We start from the raw sequence: 21,477 nt of genomic DNA on the forward strand, positions 1-21,477 counted from the left end.
CTGGAGAGGCTGGCCCTGGATGCCTGCTGTGTTGGTGGAGGGGAGATGGCGCCACAAGACCCTCTCCCCTCAGGCCCCAGCCCAACAGTGGCTGAAAATGGTCACTGGGCACAAAAGAGTCTGACACAGCCAAGGAGTCAGGCACCATTTTTTTTATAAAAACGCAGTCTCATTTTCCACTCTTTAAAATCACATTCAAAAATCGGCAAAGAAACGCCCCGGGGAGTGAGTAGATGGGAGGGGAGGGTATGCGAACCCAGCCCCAGGGGGAGAGGGTGCGACACCACACGGCAGCGCGACTGGCACGAGGGGGCATGCGGTGGGCGAGGTGGCGCCCTGTGGGTGGTGGCACTGACGGGACGTGGGGCTGGGAGTGGATAGCCCGAGGGGCACACTGACTGGCCTGGAGTGGTGAGGGCTGGCCCCCCTGGCCCCTCTCACTGTGCTGCCCGGCCCACCCCGACTGGCCCCTGTAGTCCTGGGCAGATAACGCCTTGCCCAGTCCAGGAGCCTGGGGACCTCAGGGCAGGCTAGCAGTGTGGCACAACCCGAAGTTGCCTTTCTGTGGCCTCTGAGCCCGGGTGCTTGGGTGCAAGAAGGGGGCTGCAGTGATGGCAGCAGCACCTCCTGCCAACGCCACCCTCCTGGCCGAGCCCCACAGTGTCCACGGAAGGTGAGAATGGAGGCAGCTAGTGACACAGGGACTCTTCCCAAGTGAGGGTGCAGGAGTCTAAGTCACCATGGGAGGTCCTGGGGTCAAGGAGACAATGGGCTCCTTCTCCACCAACTGGCTGGAGGCAGGACATTGCAGGGTTATGTCCCTGTCACAGGAGGGGGTCATGGTGGGAAAATTCCGGTAGTATTCCCATGCTGCGGCCTCCCCTGCAGTGAGGGATGCTGGGCCACCCAGCTGTGCCGTGGGCACAGAGCACAGCCCATAGGGCCGGAGGTGGCATCATCCCCGGGAAGGGGCGGGGGGCTGCTGCTCTCCCCCCACAGGAAGACACTGGGAGCGGGTGACCCTGGGGGGGGTCAGGACTGAGGGGGGCTGGACAGTGGCTAGGTTGGTGGCAGCAGGAGCCAAGGCAAGTGGGGGCTGGGGCCACAGGAAATCACAATAATTACAAAATAAAACCTTTTCCGCTTTGCGGGAAAACAAATAATAAAAATTCGACAAAATAAATTAGAGGTTTATAAAAGGCGGGCGGGCAGGTGGGGGGTCAGAGGCCGTTGGCGCTGCCGCGCTGGACCAGCGGCACCTTGCTGAGCTCCACCACGGGCGAGCGCGCCTTGTTTTTCATCTTGGGCACCCGCTGTACCAGCTGCTGGGCCTCGCGGTACGCGTCACGCAGCTCCTTCTTCCACTGCACCAGCTCCGGGTCGCTCTGCACACGCCGCGGGGTCTGTTAGGTGGGGCCTGGGCACCCCAAAGGCCACTCTGTCCCCACACTGCCCCTGCCTGCGGGCCCCCCAGACCCCCACTCACGTCGCACTGCAGGACGAACTGTTTACCACCTCGGATCTTGAGAAGGAGGCACTTGCGCTCCTTGATCTGCGTCTCCTCCACCGACTGGATCTCCTCCATGGTCAGCAGGCTCTGCTGCAGGGCAGGGAGGGGCAGGCAGGGGCCGTGAGGGCACTGGACAGGCCCTGCCAGCTGGCCTCCAGCCCCATGCCCCGGCCCCCTCCTTACCGGGGCCTCGCCCTCGCCCCGCCACTCGAGCCGGTTGGGGAACAGGTAGAAGTACCGCCGCTGCCACTGGGTCAGGAAGGGGTTGCCCATCTTGGACATGTAGCCGTGCATGATGCAGTCCTTGCCCAGGGCGTAGTCTGCCGCAAGAGAGCAAGAGAGACCCCGCCCAGGGTTTGAATCCTGATTCGGCTGCTCTCCGGCCGTGACCTTGGCTGGGTTCCTGAAACCCAAGCCTGTTTCTCATCTCTAAAGCGGGCAGTGGGCGCCTACAGCAGCCAAGGACGCTCACCTTCCTCATGGCCCAGCTGCTTGTTTTTGGTTTTCTTGCGGGTCTCCAGCCGGTCCGTCTCAGCATTGATGGTGTCAAAGACGGTCTCTGCCACCTCCTGCTGCCACCGCTCGGAGATGGTGAGGGGGAAGTTACGGTAGAGTTCCTGGTCGCTGTCCAGTAACTGCACCGTGGGAATGGGGCAGGGACATTCGTCACCACAGGCCTGTGTGGCCCCAGGGCCGCCAGCAGGGTGGTCTGGTCCAACCCCCACCTCCCCCGGGAACATTTGGGGAGGAGAAACCTGAGGCCCAGAAGCTAATACGGCTGGTGAAGGATCTCAAAGAGGCAGAGAAGGGACGAGGACACCCCCAGGACGAGCTCAGGGCTCAGGTGGGGGAGGCCAGGAAAGGCCCAGTACCTTGATTCCTTTTGTGTCCTCCTCATCAAAGGAGCCAATGTCAAAGGCGTCGGCGGCGTTCACCTCTCCTCGTGGGGGGATCAGTGGGGGAGGGTACTGTGGCAGAACAGGGGCTGGGCATCAGCACGGGGCCAGGGCTGCAGGGCGCCCCACCAGCCCTGGTCCCAACAGTTACCTTCTGCAGGAAGACCATCTGCCAGTCCAGGGAGCGGAAGAAAGGGCTCTCCTTCACCTCCTGGGCCCTGGGGAGAGATGCAGGTCATCCAGGCTGGGGCTAAGTCTGGGCTGTGGGGCAGGTGGCGCAAGCTAACTGCTGGTTTAGCTACTCTCTGGCTCTGTGACCTTGGGCAAGTTCCTTAAACCTGAGCTCAGTTTCCTCATCTCTAAAATGGGGAGAACTGCAATTCCCATGTCGTAGGGCTGTTGTGAGTTTTAACATTGTACATCTTACAACATCATGCCTGGCACTTAGTAAATGTTTCATAAACATAAAAAGCTTCTGTCATCATCATCGTCATCACCATACTGGCTACAAGGGCCCCTCCGGAAGCCAGTCCCCAGCCGACTCCAATAGCTGCAGCCTGAGGACACTGGATGGGGCTGGCTGTGCCCCAACCTGTGAGTTCCTCAAAGGAGGCTGGGACCATGGAGGGACTTTCCGTAATTGTCATCAGGGGGGCACAGGCAGAGGCCTGGGCAGGTTGGGCCAGCGGCCCACAAGAGGCCTACACACTGCAGCATGCCCGAGGGCCCAGGGCCTGGCTGGGAGGCAAGGCCTGGGACAGTGGCCCTGGTCCCAGACACTCACCCTCGGCCCAGGCAGCCCAGTCTCCGGTTGACGTCCCTCTGCAGTAGCCCCTCCAGCAAAGAACGAAGCTCGGGGGAGAAGGAGTCAGGCAGCTCCACGGCCTGAAGGAAGGAGGGAGACGTTGGCAGGGGCCAAGGAAGGGCCCCTGGCCCCACCACAGCTCCGGGGCTCCTGAGGCTGCTTGGGGTGGTGGGAGGGGGATGTCCAGCCCCCGGCAGAGGGAGACACAGGGCCCAGCTTCCTAAGTCACCACAACAGGCATGTTTGCTCTGACAACACAGGGAGGGGGAGCCCACGGGGCAGGAGGCCAGAGATCCTCTGGGCGGCAGGATGAGCCGCCCGAGATCATTGATAGTTGGTGAGAACCAAGAGTCCGTGACCCTGAAACCCACAGGAGACCCCAGCGCCACTGTGGCTCCCCATGGACTCCACCCAGCATCCCTGGGCTGGAACCCTACACTTACCATTGTCAATGTCATGCGGTCAATCTCATGCTTGTCTTTGGTCTTGTGCTGCCGGAAGGGGCTGTGCCTAGGCAAGAGAGGCCAAGGTCAGAGGACAGGAACAGGGAAACTGAGACAGGCCGCATGGATGACCCTTGTCCAAAGCCAGGGATGGCGCCACTATAATACCCAGGCAGCTGTGGGCTCCTCCCCCAGTCTCCAACCTAGTCCGGGAAAGAGCTGCTTTGTCCTGTCCTACCAGCCCTCCTGGGACAGCCACTCACCCCCGCAGCAGCTTGAAGAGCATGCAGCCCAGGGAAAACCAGTCGGCACTGCTGTCATAGGCCACGCCCTTCTGCAGAACCTCAGGGGCCATGTACCCGTGGGTGCCCCTGCGGAAGCAAGGAGGCCATGAGCAGGTTTGGCAGAGGGTTCTGGAAGGGAGGGTGGGGGCTGAGGCACTCACACGCTGGCGTGGGGCTTCTTCTTGGAGAAGTCGCAGGCTAGGCCCAGGTCTGAGATGCGCACGTGGCCATGCTCGTCCAGCAGGATGTTGGCTGGCTGTGGAGGAAGCCCAGTGAGCTGCCCCCCGGGGTGGCTCAGGACAGGGCCCAGTCAGGCAAGATGCCAGGTGGGTCGCTGCCTTCACTCTAGAGGGTTACAGGTGTCCAGGGACAAGGCCCCAGGCATTGTCCACCCTCCCACCCCCGCCAATCAGCCTGAATCCAGAAAATGGCTCAGTGGGAGGGAGGGAGCAGTGGGAGCCGGATGGCCCTGCCCGGGGAACACCACTCCCGTGGGAGAGGAGGGACAGGCCTTTGGCACCTCACCTTCAGGTCCCTGTAGACAACGAAGCGGTTGTGCATGTGCTCCAGGCCCAGAATGATCTCAGCTGCGTAGAAGCGCATGTCGGCCTCGGAGAAGACCCCGTGCTGGGACAGGTGGTAGTGCAGGTCCCCGCCTGAGGGAGGCAGCCCCGCGGGGCGCTCAGCCCCCTGCCCCCATCCCCGCCCCCAGCCCCGTGGTCCACCCGGGGCCAGGCCACACACTCACCGTTCATGAGATCGAGGATGAAGCTGAGCTTGTCGGGAGTGTGGAATGCGTACGACATGCAGACGATGAACGGGCAGTCCTGGGAGGCGACAGAAGGGAGGTCAGCAGAGGCTGCCCAATGTTCCAGAGCCAGAGGCTGCTCCGGGGGCCAGCCCGCCCACCCAGCTCACCCCGGTGCTGACGAGGGACAGCATGATGCGCTCGTTGAGGGCCAGGGTCTCCCCCTGCTTCATCTTGATGCGCTTCTTGTCCAGACACTTCATGGCGTACCTGGGGGCGGGGGGCGAGGGGCGGTCAGTCAGTCAGTCAGTCCACTGGCACCTGCAGTGCAGAGCCCAGGGCTGCTCTGGGGCCCAGGGTCGGGGGTTCCCAGGGGTCTTTTTGGGAAGACACCACGACAAACTTATGACACACTGAGACAGAGAGAGGGCAGGAGAAAGTGCTGGCGGGTTGGGGGCTCTAGGGGTGGGGTGTAATAGCACAAGCAAAGACGGGGGGAGTGAGACAGTGGTGGGAAGTGAATAGTGGGCACACGGTCCTTTGCAGAGAACGGCCCATTCAGGACCCTGCCACCTGGCTCCTGGGCCCCTGGTCCCCCTCATCGTTCTCCCATGGACGTCCATGTGGCAAGGCACCCTCAGGGGCCCTCCCTTCCCTCAGGCATCCCACCCAATGCTGCCGGCTAAGCAGGTGCTCACATCTTGCCCGTGTCGGCCTTCCGGCACCCATAGACCTCGCCAAAGCCTCCTCGCCCGATGATGCGATGCACGCTGAAGTCATTCATGGTCAGCTGTGGGGGAGGCAACAAGTGGGGTCACTGCAGGCGGCCTGGGCCTCTTACGCAGGGCCATCCTCACCACATGCTTCCATGCCCTGAGCCACCCCACGGGGATCCTGGCACTGACCCCACAGCCGCCGCACCAGGGGTGGAGGGCAGACTCTCTGGACCTCTCCAGCCCTGGCCAAGCCCGGGGCCAGCTCCCTGGGAGCAGCAGCAGGGAGCCCGGCTCTCCGTGCCCACCCAGCCCACTCACATGGATGTTGAGCTCCACGTTCTTCCATTGGCAAAATCGTGTGAATTTTTCACTGTAAGAGGAGAACCCGGGCTCAGATGAGCCTTAGAAAGTAAGTGGAATGGTGCTGGGCGGGAGCCTGCCCCCCCCACTGCCATTCTCGGAGGTCCCAAGCCTCGGGGTGCTCTTCTGGGACTGCCCAGGAATAGTGCCATCTGGAGCTGGGACCCTACCCTGAACACCGGCCTGGGCGGGGCCTGGCCACTGATCTTTGGGTTCCTGCTGAAATCAGATAAGCTTAGAGAGTTCGTCTTCCAGGCTGACCTACAATTCCTGCTGCCATTCCTGACAATGCTCGTCTTGTCCCTGTTTGCATACCTCCAGTGACACAGCACTCACTCCCTGTGAAAACTCCCACTCCATGGCTAGGGAGCTGGGACCCCAAGAAAGCTGTTCCTTCCATCAGGCTGAAATCTGTCTACAACCCCACCCAACCAGGTGGGCTCTGGCCATGAGGGCCTGAAGTGGGGGCAGTGTGTCCTCTTGTGCCCGCCCCTACCACCCCCCTGACACTTCTCAGCCCAGGTGGGCCCAGCAAGAAGCTAGACAGTCTATGGGAGGGAAAGGTGCATAGGTCCCTTGTTCCCTGGAGAATCAGCGGGGACAGGCGTGTAGGTGGCCGGTACTCAGGAGGTTGGGGCAGGAGTGTGGAGGAGGGGACGACTGGGCCTGCCTAACCTCTCAGGAGTTCCTGCCTGAGGTGCAGACAAGCCCAGGTGCCCCCTGCCCAGGGCCTAAAGCACCTCCACCATCCACACCCCTCCCCAGGATGGCCTCTGCCTCCCCCTCCTTTCCTGCTTGCACCCTGCTCTCACCTCTCGATGAATTTCTGGAACACATCCCCTCGGAGGTTTTGACAAATCTCTTCGATGTACGGCTAAGGGAGGAAGGTAGGGGTTGGTGACTGCGCCAGAGTGGGAGCCAACCAGACTCCCTGACCAGGGCCGAAGGTGACCCTGGCTGGGCCGGGAGGAAGTGGGGAACAAGCTCAGCACACACCTGGAAGAGATCTGGAGGCACCTGCCTCTTCATCAGGTGGCCCTGGACATGTTCAGTGGCACTTTTCGAGAAGGGCTAGGGAAGAGAGAGGTGGCTGTGAACTCTCCGCAGGGTGCCGTCCTCCCTTCCCTACGCCCAGGTGGCTCTGGGGGGGCAGGCAGTTCCGGGACACTCACGTGCGAGCAGGCCAGCAGCTCCTTCATGATGTAGGTGTCGAAGATCTCTTTGCTGTAGGTCACACGCTCCTCCTCCGTCTCCAGCTTCTCGTATTTCTTGATCTAGAGGACGAGATCCCCACAGGTAACCTTCCGCCCAGCAGGGCCCGGGGGTGCCAATGCCGAGCATCTTGTAGATTCAACAGAAGCAGCCCCAACCTCCTCCCCTTTCTCCAGGCAGAGCAAGGACCGGCCTCACCTCCTCATAGAACTCCACCAAGGGCTTAGCCTCCTCCAGGTGTTTCAGGCAGAAATCTCGGAAGAGCAGGTACCCTGAAAGCAAGCATTGGGTTGCACTGAGCCACACCTCGAGGCCTTGCTGTCATGGTGGGTGGTGTGGGCTTGCGGCTCCCCGGGCAGAACTGGCCGAGGAGGTGGCAGAGGTGGTCTCTGACCCAGGCGGGGGCTGGGCAAGGTGGCCTCACAGGCTGCCACCAACTGAAGATTCTTGGATTCAGGGTCAGGGCACCCAGTTTGTACCCCTCCCAGAATCTGCTTCCTCAGATGGTGGCTGGAAAGTGACGGTAGAGGCCTGGGCCCGTTACCCTCTCAGTGCAGTCTGGGGCCTGCACGTCCTGGGAGGGTGACACCCCACCAAGCGGGCTGTGCAGGTGTAGTGAGATCCACCTGGGCCAGCCAGAGCTACAGCATGGGGGAGGAAGGCAGCTTCCAGTGGGGCAATGCCCCTCTCCCTCGCCCATACAACCTCATCATCTGGCTGATTCTCACAGCAGCCCTGAGAAACAGGGAGACCGGGAGGGCAGGTCCAGTTGGGGAAACTGAGGCTCAGGGAGGCCTCCAGCCAGGCAGTATGTGGCAGGCGTAAGAACTTGGGGCTCTTCTACCCAGTGGCAGGTCCTGGGAAGGACAGGCCGGGGAGTGGGCCCTTGAAGGGCATGGGCCACTGGGGAAGGGAAGAAGTGAGACAGGCTGTGGGCAGGGCTCACAGGACACCCCAGATAGGCCAGGCCTCACCCCTCCCAGGGAGGCCTGAGGCCTGGCCCCAGAGCAGCCCTAGAGGGCAAAGCAGAAGTAAGGGCGGTCCCCAAGCCCTCCAGCCCAACTTGGGTGACCAGTTTATGTTGGGTGGCTTTCCGTGCCTCTTTGGGGCACTGTCATCACTGCCTGGGCACTTCTGCCAGAGCTCGCAGCCATCACTTCCGGTAACGGAGGCCTGGCCCTTCAATATTGTGCCTTTGAGTAACTCATGACCAGGTCTTCCGAGTAAGCAAGGGGTTTTCACTGGCACTGCGTCACCTGGCCCTCCAACAGGCCTGAGTCCTACTTCCCAGGTGATTCACCAGCAGGCTCAGAGGTAAAGCAACGTGCCCAAGGTCACACAGCACAGGCAAGGGGGGACCCAAGCTGTGTGCTTCCTGACACACTAACTCCCTAAGTCTGACCTCCAAAACCTGATCCCAGCAGGCCAGGCCAGGCCACTCCCGCTTCAGAGCTGAGCTCCTGTTCTCCGTAAGGCCAAATGGAGCCCAAATCAGACCGTGTGTCGCTAGAGCCTGCTTCCCTGAGACCTGCCCCAACCCTGCCCTATGGGCCAGGTCCCCACTCTGACAACAGGCACCGGGCACTGGAGGAAGAGGAATGGAGGACCAAGCCTGCCCAAAGCAGGTTGCTCACAAAGAGGGCCGGTGGGGGTGGGGGTGAGATGGGGGTGGGGGTGGGCCAACCACAGCACAGCAGGCGCCACAGGAAGGGCCCCGCCCCTTCCTGTCAGTTCTACCAACGGCCCTGAGCAGCTGTGCCTGCGCCAAGGGGAAGCTGCAACTCACAAAAACAAAAACCCCAAAGGAGGAACTTCCCCGGGCGGCCCTGGAAGACTGCTGGGCCGCCAACCCCCTTCACAGGGCAACCCGGGCCCACAGCCAGGGGCTGGGAGGCACAACGGGTCACAGCCCTACTGCCACTCAGAGGCTCGCGGGCTGCCCTTCCCCAGTGGAAGGGAGGCCAAACCTCCTGCGAGCTAGTTGGGGTGGGGGTCCTCTTGCCCCCATGCCCCAGGCCTGGGCAGCTGGGCCAGTGGTGGGAAGTCCTTGAGGCTGGCAGCACCCCCACTGTACTCACCCAGCTTCTGGGAGAAGATCTTCTCAAAGGTCACCTCACCCCGGTCCTCCAGGTACTTCTGCATGACACTGCGGATGCTGAAAGACAGGGACGTGGTGACCCAGAGCCCGTCAGGCCTCCTGGCCCTGCTTCCCCAGAAGGCACAAGGCCAGTGCCTCCTGCCCCAGAATCCAGAGTGGAGAACTCTTACTGCTGGGGGTGTCACTGCTCCCTGCAGGAAGGCACGCCACCCCGGTGGACCTGACCATAGGTCGGGTCCACACCAGAAAGACCTGAGGAAGCCTGTGCCTGCCCCCCAAGGCTCTGTCCCCAAATGAGAGGGTGGCCAGCAGGTGGCTGCTCAGAAGTTTGGTCCCAGCCCTGCCTTGTGCTGGCTTTAGGAACTTGGCCAAACGTCCAAAGTCAGGCCTCACTATCAGCAGACGATGGATAACCGAAATGTGGTCTGTCCTTACAATGGAATACTGCTTGACCTTAAAATGGAATGCAGCAGTGACATATATATATATATATATATATATATACGTATATATGTATGTCGCAATGTGATGAACCCTGAAAGCATTGTGCTAAGTGCAAAGAGAAAGTCACAGAAGGCCACACATTATATGATTCCATTTATATGAAACGTCCAGAACAGGCAAATCTTCAGAGACAGAAAGCAGATTAGTGGTTGCCAGGGCCTGGGGGAGGAAAGGGGAGTGACTGCTAATGGGGTTTCTTTTGGGGGAGATGGAAGTGTTCTGGAATTAGGTAGTGGTGAAGGTTACACAACATGGTGAATGTACTAAGACCCACCAGACTGTACTCTTTAAAATGATGGATTTTATGTTATGTGAATTATATCTGAAATTTAAAAAATAGTTAAAAAAACCCCCACAAAACCTCAGTTCCCATGCTCCTGATACTTGCCCTTGGGTTGCTGGGAGGCAGCAGGGGAGGGGCTGGTCACTCTGACAGGAGGCCCAAGCCCAGGCTCCCGCCTGGTTAGCTCACCCCCAACACCGAGTAGTCTGGGAAAGCGACACCGGGCTATCCTTCAGGCCTCAGATGCACCTTTCTGTCCCCTTGTCCCTCTCCTGGGCCACCTGCTGGCCTGTCATCATGGTCAGCTGTTGGTCATGTCTGGCCCTCACTAAGCCGGGGTCCTAAGGAACACTCTTAGCTGCCCGTACTGCAGGCCAAGCTGCAGTCACACCTGAGCCCATGCAATGCTCAGATGGCCCTTAGGTAACTGGGGTCACCAGTGGGCCACTGATGAAGAGGCTGCAGCTGGAGAACGCTGATTAGAAAGTCCGGGCTCTGTGCGCTTACCTCGCTGCATTCCTGCGCCCCATCTTAAAGCCCAGCATGGCGCCCTGGTGCCTGCTGCACATTACCTACTGGAAGGAGCCATGCATCCCTGTCCTCCAGGCAGGCCCTCCTACGGCACAAGTCCTGGGTCTATGACATTAAATAGAGTGTGACAAAGCCTGCGTGGAACCCAGTCAGTTCCAGGAGCCTTGAGCAAGTGTTCTGGGCTCCTGGGAGAGGCTGTGTGGAGAAGGCGGAACTTCACTGGGTTCCTCAAGTGCAAACAGGATGTCAACAGGTGGTGAAGCCTAGGGCAGGTGAGTGGACATAGGGATAGGCAGGGAAAGGCCCGGCCAGGGATGAGCACGAAGCCATGGGTCAGGGAGGAGGCTTGGCAGGGGGCTCTTACAAAGTTTGGTCCAGGGCGGAGAGCTGAGTGGATAGACTCTGCTGGAGGCACCCACTAGGGGAGGTATCTGATGACACTGGACCAGGAATGAGGGAAAGAAACAGGGTGGGTAGGAGAAGGCTTGGGCTGCCAGATGGATGGAAGAAAAGTTGATACGGCCAGCTGGAAGGCAAGCCAAGCCTGCAAAGTTTCGAGGCTTTGGGCTCTGTCAGAGCAAGGCCTGGAGAGGAGGCTCCAGGCAGGGCCAGCATGGTAAGTGGATCCTGGGCCTGAGCCTCTGGGCCTGGGCTCGAAGGAAGGGGACTCCAACCCTTTTCCGCTCAGCACTTTCCTTCTGAGACTATCTGGGTGGAAGCCCAGGTCCTCACTCAGGGAGCGTGCAGAGCTGTCATAAGCACAGTCCTGAAGCCACGACCGCCCCTCCTCCCTCCCCACCCTTGGATTCTGGGAGACATCCTCTGAAAACTGTCTCCAACAGGAAGGAGGGTGCCGATGCCCAGGATTGTTGTCCTGTGTCCCCATCCTGTGACTCCAGCTGACAAGATCCCCAGCTGAGGGCCAGTGGCCTGGTGGCCCTGCACTACCACTTCAGAGCTGGTTCCTTCTGGGAAAGCGAGGACACCTTCTGCAACCAGCACGCACACCTGCCCATCCTGGGGCCACACACCAGCCACCACCATCAAGGACACATCTCCCCAGCCCTATGGCACTCACAGGGACTCAGGGGGCAAGGCCAGATGCCAAGTCCCAGTGTGCTTCCATCACAGCAGGAACTTGAAAAATCTGTGAAACTAAGACACAGCCCTGTCTTGGGGCCTGAGACTGGAGACGGGAGCCCAGGAGGTCTGGGGCACAGTCTAGGCTGAGCTCTTAGGGCTCCCAGCTCTGCGAGGGGACCTCCTGTTCAGACATTGGGACAAGCCTGGGTGTGCTCGGGCACAGCACAGCAGGAAGGGCCTGGTCGGAGGCAGCAAAGGCTCGGCAGGGCAGCAAGAGCAGGTGGCCGAGAGTTAGGGGCACAGAGCCCGGGAACCCCGCAAGGGCCAGGTGCCTGAATTTCTCCCGCGAGGGGGACCAGGAAGGCAGGGCCCTCACCAGCCCTTGGCTCAGCTCTGGGCTCTCAGCATCTGCACTCCAATCCTATGGAAGGGGATGAGAAAAAGCAATCGAGGGAAAAGATCACAAAATGTCCATTCTCCATGGAGGTGGACAGTCAGATGGTGATCAGGTGTGGCCAGGTGCTATGTCCAGACAGGTAATGCAGATGGCAGGCAGCGTGACTCCAGCCTGTCAGGGATGACCCCACCATGTTCCCTGCGATAGTCACTGAGCCCCAAACCCACTTCCTGGGAACCAGCAAGACTGGTGCCAGCTCAGCAAAAGCGACGCAATGGGAATGGCCACCGGGAGCCAGGGAGCAGCACCACCACTTCCTGCCACGTGACTCGGTGGCCCTGCGGAACAGCGGAGAACTGGACACGCCAAGGTCTCCGCTGGGAAACGCGCTCTCTGAGGGCCTGCCCAGCAGGGAAGCCAGGCTGCAGGCGGCAGAGCCTTTCCCTGCCTGGTGGCTGTGTTGTGGCCTCAGCCCAGGGACAGCAGAAGGCGGACGGGCTCCGAGCTGCCTCGGCAGCCAGACCCCGCCCCCTCCCCCCCAGAAGCCTGCATGGGACGGCCACAGCATTCTTCCCAGCCCACAGCACTTCACTTTCTTCCTTAAAAAGAAAAAAAATGTTTTCTCAATAAAATAAACAACCCCCCCCCAACCAAACACAAGGTCAGATTTGAGCAGCGCCCTTGAAGGGATGGCCCCCAAAGTGGCAGCTTCAGGGTTTCCTGTCCATTCCCACAGGGCTGGTGGCCAAGGGAGCTGGCAGGTCAGAAAAATGTGTCATGGGGGACACTCCCGCCAGAGTGGCAAGTATAGCCTGGCACGGGAGGTAATGGTGGCCTCCTGGGCTGGGTCACCTCCGTCTCTAACACCCGCTCCCTGATACTGGCGGTCTGGAGTGGCGGGAAGCCCAGAGCAGCATTCCTGCCCCCACCCAGGTCAGCAACCCCAATATCCAGGAGCACGTGGCTCCAGACCAACTGTAGGTTGTCAAGAGAGCCAAGTGGCTGCATCTTCCCTCCCAGAAGGACCCTATGGCTCCCAGTCCCTCCGCGGAAAGGGCCTCGGGGCGGCCTGTGCTCTCGTGGTTGGAGGGGCGCTCAGGCCTGCATTCCAAGTGGCTCTCCCCACCTTCCTCTCCGGAGGCCAGGCCAAGTCACTAACTTTAATGTCCAGTTTCCTCATTTTTAAAATGAGGATGTCAACAAAATGCTGAATTGTCACCACAGCGCTGGCATTTAAAAAGCCTGAGAGGACAAAACAGAAGGCGAGCTCTCCTAAGATGCTAGTCTCACTGTGAGGGCGTCGGCTGACGTCCCTCCTAGAAGGAGCCCTCCTGCCAGGATCCCACAGTCTGTCCTCCTTCTAGAATGTGACTAAAGCTACACAGTCTTGTTTGGTTCTCTTCCACACCTGCCTTGTTTCCGGGCAGTGGGGCCTGTGGCCAGGCGGCCTCCTGCCAGGTGAGCCCTGACCAGGGCCAGGCCGAGGCCCAGGAACACTGCCTGAGCCAGGTGAGTGGCTGCAACGCCACTCTGCCCAGACCAGCCTCACGTGTCATGCTGCTCAGCCTGGGGTCCCGGGGGTCAGAGCCCCATACCTGCCCTGCCAAAGTATCAAGAGCCCCTTGGCAGAAGGCCCGCCCCACCGTGGCAGGGAGCTGCCTGGCCCCACTGCCTGGCACTGCCACGTGTAGTCGTGGCTGTTCCCACCAGCTCCAGGTGCTCCGAGGAGCAGGCCCAGACTGACCCGGTGGGGGCAGGGGGAGCATTTCCTCCCTCTCAGCCAAGAGTACAAGTTGGGGGTGACAGGACAGCAGGCAGGGAGGGAGTGAGGGCTGTGGGGGAGAACTGCAGGTACCTTCCGGCACCACGTGGTTCAGAGGAAAAGCAAAGTCTCTCGCTCTGTGGCGTAGTGTGGCCTGGCAGGCTGGTCTGGGCCCTCCCAGATGACTCCCACTCGGGGCTACGGACCGTATATGTGGACTGGGCGGGACTGCAGGGGTCAGAGGCAGACACACTCATTTTGATGGTGAGGACATCAAAGCTAGAAGCTGAACAGCTCCCCGAGTCCCACACGGAATTAGTGTCAAGAAAAGGTCCAACTCTCCCTGATAAAGGGCCTCCCACCAGGAATGGGCCTCCCCTTAACCTCCGTGGAAGAGCAAGATCTCAGGGGACTCCAGCTTGTGCCCCAGCTGCCTTCCCCTCCACCTGCCAGTGGCTGAAGGCAGCAGGTGGCATGTCTCCTGGGAGCCCATCAAGCTGGGGGCAGCTTTGGCTGGCACCTGGCAGGCCAGGGGCCATGTTTGTCCCTGTGCCCATGTGACAGGGATGTCAGAAACATGAAATCCCAGGACGGTGCAAGGTGGCAGTGGGGCTACGGGTCCGGTGCAGCCATGCTGAAAATGCCACGCTCTGGGAGGTGACAGTTAACAATTCAGCAGAGTGGAGGCTGTGGTCGCAGCTAAGGCACTGTTCTGTGGCATTTCCAGGAAACCTGGCACTGAGGTGGCAGCGGTAGGAGGAAGTCCCCTGGGGCTTATTAATATTTCTCAATGACTCTCCCTGGGACTGACAATGTCCTCAGAGCTCGAGGACAGGGCCACAAACCAAATGGGAAAGATCAACCCAAACAGCCAACTATGGAATAAGCCCTGGCCGGGGAGGAGAAAATGACACCCACTGGGCATCACACACACAAGGCCATCACCGAGAATGCCCACAGCAACCCAGTTCCCAATGGCACGGTGACCACAAAGGGGCTCCTTGTAGGATCTACAGGAAGAGGGACTCTGGCGGCCTTGTCACATGTCCTGGCTTCTATATGAATATGACACAAGCACCACACCCGGCAATTTACTGCCATCACATTAGAACACCTCAAGAACAAACTTCCAGGGCTCTGTGTCCCTGGGGAACAGGCGGGGCTGTCCCCCACCCCAGACCCAGGATGGTTCCCAGAGTCAGAGAACTTCCCCCTCAGAGAACAGAGCTGCTACCGCGTTTACACCAGGAAACCCACCGTGAAACCCTGCTCTTCTGCCTGTGTAGACGCTAGCCTTCGTGGTAAGCAGTGATGCATAGAGGGCTTGTTATTGTGTGAGAAAAAAGCTGCCACCCAACCCCTCATTTTCAGTTTCTCTAAGTTTGAAACAGCTTAGCGGTAACTTGAATGTACTATCGTCTTTGTTATGTGACCAGCGGAGGACACAGGGCCCCTTGGGACCACAGGAAGACAGGGCAGGTGTGATGGAGGCTGTGCATTCCCCAAAGACTCTCACGCTCATGGCTTCTGTTTGTCCCCAGGCAGGAGCATCGTATCCCGGAAGCCCCAGCCATATACACGCAGCCTGAACTCCCTGGGCCCCAAGAGCTCAGCACCTCTGCAAAGCTGACCTGGGCGCCTGCCCGGGGTGGGGGAGGAAACGCAGGCTGCAGGAGTGCGCCTACAGCTGACATCACAGGGATTTACTACTAGGAATTGATCGTCCATTAATAGGACACATTATTCCTGGATTTGGGTTGACAGAGCCCAGATTCCCCTGCTCATGCTTGTCCGCTCAAACCCCACAGTAAACAGGCAGGTGAGCAACTTTCATGACAAAAACATGAAACCTAGTGCTCAGGAAAAGAGAACAGATGGGAAAAGGTGTCCCAGAGACCCATTCCTGGGGAATGCAGGGGCTTCAAAGGCCCAGAGGGAAGGACTGCTGGCAGGGTCATCTTGTCTTCAGGGGCAGGAGTGGGGAGGACGATGATACTGGAGTGGAAAGTTCTGGCGAAGGGATAAAGGCTAGTGATGAAGAAGTGGAGGGAGGAGGAAGGGACGAAGTGTTCCCCTGCACCCCTTCCCCCCACAAATAAGGGCAGGAAGTTCTGGAGGCAAAGAGTTAACAGGAACGAAGCAGCAGCAGAGGAAGAGTGGCCGGTCTGGGAGACTGGGAAGCCAGCAGAGGGCAGGAAGAAGGAAATCCATGGTGGGGGAGGGACCAGGAAAGAACCGAGAAAATGGGAGGCTGCAAGAGGCACCCGGCTCCAACAATCTGCTGCTGGGGCTGCCACTGTCACCGGGGACAGCAGGGGCACCTCCTGGGACCGCCCAAGCCGGCTCCTCAGCCAGGAGCCCAGAGATTAATTACACGAGGCCTCCATGGTCATATTAAGCAAATGGCGATGGTTACAGGGCTGCTGCTGCTGCTGGAAAGGGAAACAGTGGCTCCTTTGGGGAGAGGCTCAGACCACAGACCCTGAGAGGTCACTGGTGAAGCGGCAGCCCTCGGTTTACCGATGTGAACACTGAGGCCGTCTCAGCCAGGATAAGGGACGTGCCTGGGTCCCATGGGAGCTGGTATCGGGGCAGGATTAGAAGCCGAGTCTCCTGTCTTTCAGCTACACAGCTCTGCTTCCTTCCATGAGAAGGTGGAGAAATGGGTCTGTTTCCTCAGATTCTATAGGGTGACAGAAGGGGAGGCCCCTGTGCCAACTCAACATGGCCCTGTGCCCAACAGCTCCCTACCCCAACCCTGAGGAGTCAGAGCTGTGAAGCCAGCCCCAGGACTCGGCCAAGCCACAACCCGGGCACCAGCCGAAGGGAGGCTGCCAAGATGGACCACCCCAAGGTGGAAGCAACTCCAAATGGCACCTTGTCATGGACAAACCAAAGCCTTTCTCCTTGACCCTGACCTTATGGGTGAGGGGATGACGTGACCCCCAGGTGTGGAGCTGCCTCCTCTAGGCACCAGCGTTGCCGGGGCAGCCCAGTTCTGTCCCAGCCAACGAGGAGGGGGCTGGGCCTTATGAACTAGGACAGCTGACGGTGCTGGGGGCTGCCCTGCTGCCAGGCTACCTCCCCAGATCCATGGCTCCCCGGACAAGGGGTGCCAGCTGGTACATTCCACAAAACATGGACAGATGAGAGCAGAGGTGTGGAGGGATGTGCAGAGGATATGAAGCCTGGCAGGGAGTCCAGGGACCCGGGTTAAGATTCCAGTTCCCCCCGTGACCAAGTCTCCCTCTCTGAGCCTCAGTTACTCGAACTATTAAATGGGAGAATACCACCGGCTGTGCCAGCGCTGTGAAAAGGATAAATGGAGTAAAAACACTTTGCAAACTGGGGAGTGCCTCCCAGGGTAGGAGGCATCTGACCCTGGCTGTGTGAAGCATAAAGCAAAGGCTAGCATGTCCTCTGATGCAAGAGGCCTGGACTCCTAGGGGCAGCCCTGGCCCTTCCCCGGCCTTAGCTCACCAACATCGATCACTGCTTAGAGGCTCCAGTCCATCTCACAGATGTGAGTCATTGCCAGATGGTGACCCTACACGAGAACCTGTAACACCTGGCTCTCAGCCCAGGTGTTCCCCTAAACTAACAGCCTACCTGGTTTCAGACATCACACAGTGCTGACAGGGCTTGAGCAACTCTACACGCAAGGCATGGCCTTGTTGGTTTTTGGATCAACTGAGATGACAGGTGTCAAAATAGATAATAAATTATCACAATTTCCACCATCATTCCCATCATCACCATCATTACCACAGATAGTAAAGGGGACAGGAAAAGAGGAACAGCTCGTTTCTCGGGGTGCTAACACCTGCAGAGCCGGCCCAAGGCGGGGCCCCATCAGGAGCAATGCATTCTGGGGAGAGATTACCCAAATGCAGAGAGTTCCAGAAAAGGCCCCACCTCACCCTTTTGCAGAACTCCAACCTACAGGAGAGTCTCAAGGGTTTGGCCACCAAGGAAAGCCGTTACCAGCCCCAGAGGCTGACTCCCCCGTTTCCTCCCTCGTGGCTTTGTCATTTCTGAACTCGTTTTTGTTCTAACTGTCACTGCTCCCTGGACAGCCCCCAGCCGAGAGTCAGTCTGGTTCCTGTTTTGAGAAATCTGATTGCAAATGTCTTAGAAAAAAAGGGGCCCTAACGGCCTTTTCAAAATGCAGACCAATTTTCCTCTCCAAGGCCTAGTGTTCAGTCAATCCGAAACCCAGTGAACAGGCCCCGAGGAGGGCACCGGAGACAACGGCATGGCACCCCTCGCAGCTTTGGGACTCGCTTCAAAGACTCAGGACACCACATAGTCACGACCTCATTTCATACCTTCCACATTTCACAGATGAGAATACCGAGGCCCAGAAATGGGAAGGGACTTGCCCAAAGTCACATGATAAGACCATAACAGCTAGGACAGGCCCAGCCTCCAGGGCTGGCCGGGAACCAGGATGCCAACTCTCAGGCAGGTATGGAAGAGTTGCTGGGACAGGCCTCACCATGTGACCCAAAGAATTGTAGTGGGCACACGGCTCTTATAGATACGGAACGGCCAGGCCCCGGCTCAGGCCAGAGTGGTGGACGCGATGTGGACCTAGAAGCCGGAAGCCCTGATCTGGTGGCTGGGCACCACCCTGGATTACCTGTGACACTGGGCAGGCCACTCACCTCTGGGACTTCAGCTTCCCACCTGTTCCCTAGGGACAAAACCACACCTGTCCTATCTGCCCATGGGTGGCCTCGAGGCTCAAACGATGGGAAAATACTCTAGAAACCATAAAATGCTGGACAAGCCTCAGTTCTCATCTGTACCTGTATACTTCTGCACTTACATCCTGCACTGTTTAAACTTTGACACCAGGTGCAATGACATCAGTTGTCTCACAGAGAGGTGGCAGCCGTGGTCCAGCTGCTGCAGTGGTGCTAGGCTGTCCCCCAGCAAACAGCACCCATAGGGCACCATACCTGGGCCGGCCAGAGGAGGAATACAAGGGGAGAGGGACAGTGGGTGTCTCCCCCACTGGGAGGGGCACACACCACACCCTGTGTGATCCCAGGTGATCCCGACCACCAAAGCACTCTCAAACGCCACCCCAAGCCAGTGACCCACCAGAGCGTAGGGAAGACTTATTGTCTCCCCCAAACCTCACACAGTGCTGACCAGAAGACCCGGGGGGCGGGGGTGGGGGGGGGGTGGGCTGGGAGTAAGGGCAGCAAAAGGATGAGCGATATAGTCAGGCCAGGTAGATGCTAGGAGGCAGAGGAGGGGACCCCATGGGGAGGGTGGAGGAGACCAAGGGTAGCCGGACGAAGGGGAGTGGGGCCCCTGTGGGAAAAGGCAGAGATGAGGGCCCCGCAGAGTGCACGAAGGGAAAGGGAGGCCGAGTGGGGCAGGGGGCAGAGTCGGGTGGGGAGCCAGTGGGGCTGGAAAGCCTTGGCGCCGGGACACTCCGGGTTCAGGAGCACAGGGCCTGGCGAGCAGGGATCGGGTCAGCGCCGCTGGACCTGGAGCGGTGGCTGGGGCAGAAGGGGTCACGGGGCAGTGCCCCGGCGGTCTGCGGCTGCGGGGTCGGGGCTGGGCGCTCGCCACACCCGACAGGGAGCGGGGCCAAGGGGCCGGCGGCCGCCTCACCTGGGCTCGGGCAGCAGGATCTTCTTGCTGGCGCGCGCGGCCGGCGTGGCCTTGCTCTTCTCCATGGCCATCAGGTAGCTCACGTCGGCCAGCACCGCCTCCAGGTCCGCCATCTTGGCGGCGGCGGCGGCCTCTCCCGCCGCTCAGCTCGGCTCCGCTCCGCTCCGCTCCGCTCGACTGGCGCGCTTGGCCCGGCCCGGCCGCTCCGTCGGCCTCGGGCGCCGCCGCCCGCCGGCCCCGCTCGGCGCCCGCGGCTCCGCTCGCCGCGGCTCACAGGCGGCGCCGCCCCATGGCGCCGGCTCGGGCCCGGCCGCGGCTCGCTCCGCTCCCGCCGGGACTGCAGTCGGGCCGCCGCCGCCCGCGCCCCGGAGCCGCCGCCGCCTCCGGCCCCGCCTGCCGCGCACAGCGCCAGCGAGCCCGCGAGGGGCCGGGCGGGCGGGCGGCGGCGCCCCCTGGAGGCCGCGCGGGCTGGACTTGGCCTGACCCCAGAGGCCACCCAGACCCCATCTCAGACCCATCCCGGACCCCGACCCCGGGCCGGGGTCACCACCTTGACCCTAACCCGGATCACAACTCGGATGCCAGACTCCGCCATAGACCACGTCCTGACCCCTGGCTGGCACTTCAGCGCACGATCCCAGGGACTTGGGTCTCAGGCCCTGACTACAACCCCTGACTCCCTGATCTTGGACGCAGTCGAGGACCTGACACCACACCTGAATACCATTCATGACCCCATACTCCAAACAGGACCCCAGCCCAAACCTTGGACACCTCTTATCTGACCATGACCTTGGATCACAACCAAGAGTCCCCGACTCCACCCAGACCTTGAACCTGACCCCAGACCCCCAACAGGACCCCCACATCCAGACTTTGGACTATGACCTCAAACACTGATCATAACGTCAATCCCATCCTGGTTACTGATCCCAGACCTTGATTCTAACCCCAAACCCAGACCACTATCATGACCCTGAACCCTGAACATGGGGGCAGGGCCCAGATCTGGTCTTGGACTGTCAACGCTAGACCAGGGTCCTAGACCCAACACCAGGAAGTGTGGAAATAGGCCCAGAAACAGGATATCCAATTATGACCCAGACTGGACCTAGAACCCTTAACAGGTTGCCATAAACCTGGGACCCGACAACTGTAGTTAGACTCCAGGCTTACCCCACCCCCAATCCTGCTCAAGACCCAGTCCTGGCCCCAGGACTCCCACTCAGGACCAAGGACCCTGTACCAACAACCCCTGCCCTACCTAGACCAGCTGTAGTCCCAGGCCCCTGGCTTGCATCCCAACAACCCAACTATAGAATCATGATGGAATCATCATAATTCCACAACGTGAGATCCAATCGCTCTCATCCTGGTAGGGCACAGGGGTCTGTCGCAGTGCTGCCTAGCAAGGGAAAATCACTCTGGTGAGAGCCCATGGGGGTGTATAGGGGAAATCCATGTGTTTCAAAGCAGTACCCCCTATCTCAACATGCCCTTCTCTAGAGCTTCTGCTTTCCAAGGTGACAAAGTTCCCTTTCAATCTTGGGCAAAAGGAGGGCAAGCCTCTTGCCAATTTGTGAGTCAGGAACGAGGACCCTTTTACAAAGCAGGAAGCCCTTCCCTGTGCACTTCTCAGGCTACCTTCTGAGAACAGCCTCTGCAGAGCTTGAAACCAGAGCACATCAGAGCTGGCAAGGTCCCTTCTCAGTGGGCTGAGATTCTAGGGCTCCAGGCATCAGACTTGACTCCTCCCTGTTCCCCTGCCCTAATCTACTGGCGCCACACCCTTCTGTCTGGGAATCTTCTTGAACCCGGCTGCTTCTCAGGATCCCTATGGCTGCTGCCGATGTGGCCCCTGACTAGAGATGCCTCTCTCAAATTAAGATCTGATGGAGTTACCACCTGCTTAGCAGGGACAAGCAGAGCTCCAGGCCAGAGGGAGCTCCAGGCCGCACCTACTCTGCCCAAAACAGATCAAGTGAACAAGTTCCTTAACCTGTAAGTCAAGGTCTTGGATGACTGTGCCCGCCTTCTCTCCCCAGCTTGTGTTGCCACCACCCTCTGCACCTGGGGTCCCTCTGCCAGGCCACCCATCCATTCTCACCTCTGTGACTTTGCTCTTCCCTGTGCCTGGAAGCCCTTTGTGTGTCCTCATCCCTGGTGAGATCCTGCTCATCCCTTAAGACCCACTTCCTGCCGGTAACCTTCCCC

At 59.7% G+C, this 21,477-nt stretch overlaps 1 protein-coding gene across 1 annotated transcript; it reads right to left on the bottom strand.

Moving 5' to 3' along the window:
• Positions 1-134: 134 nt before the first annotated feature.
• GRK2 (G protein-coupled receptor kinase 2) lies at positions 135-19,615 on the bottom strand. The gene is made up of 21 exons (XM_033120706.1): positions 19,264-19,615; positions 9,053-9,129; positions 7,173-7,246; positions 6,935-7,036; positions 6,759-6,833; positions 6,575-6,636; positions 5,721-5,772; positions 5,385-5,476; positions 4,857-4,956; positions 4,687-4,765; positions 4,464-4,594; positions 4,100-4,194; positions 3,918-4,025; positions 3,655-3,721; positions 3,191-3,291; positions 2,558-2,624; positions 2,383-2,478; positions 1,983-2,145; positions 1,694-1,830; positions 1,487-1,600; positions 135-1,385 (listed from the first exon to the last, which is right to left on the bottom strand). Exons 1-21 carry the CDS (start codon positions 19,374-19,376, stop codon positions 1,221-1,223), a joined length of 2,070 nt encoding a protein of 689 aa, XP_032976597.1. The 5' UTR covers positions 19,377-19,615; the 3' UTR covers positions 135-1,220.
• Positions 19,616-21,477: the final 1,862 nt, after the last annotated feature.

This window comes from Rhinolophus ferrumequinum, chromosome 11 (genome assembly GCF_004115265.2).
Source record: "Rhinolophus ferrumequinum isolate MPI-CBG mRhiFer1 chromosome 11, mRhiFer1_v1.p, whole genome shotgun sequence".
Lineage (NCBI taxonomy): Eukaryota > Metazoa > Chordata > Mammalia > Chiroptera > Rhinolophidae > Rhinolophus > Rhinolophus ferrumequinum.

Excerpts from the sequence above, each read along its gene's own strand:
- GRK2 (XM_033120706.1), bottom strand. The coding sequence starts at position 19,376 with ATGGCGGACCTGGAGGCGGTGCTGGCCGACGTGAGCTACCTGATGGCC. Across the intron at positions 5,773-6,574 it reads TTCCAGAAATTCATCGAGAG|TGAAAAATTCACACGATTTT; the intron begins GTGAGAGCAGGG and ends CTCCTCTTACAG. Across the intron at positions 4,595-4,686 it reads CATCCTCGATCTCATGAACG|GCGGGGACCTGCACTACCAC; the intron begins GTGAGTGTGTGG and ends TGCCTCCCTCAG.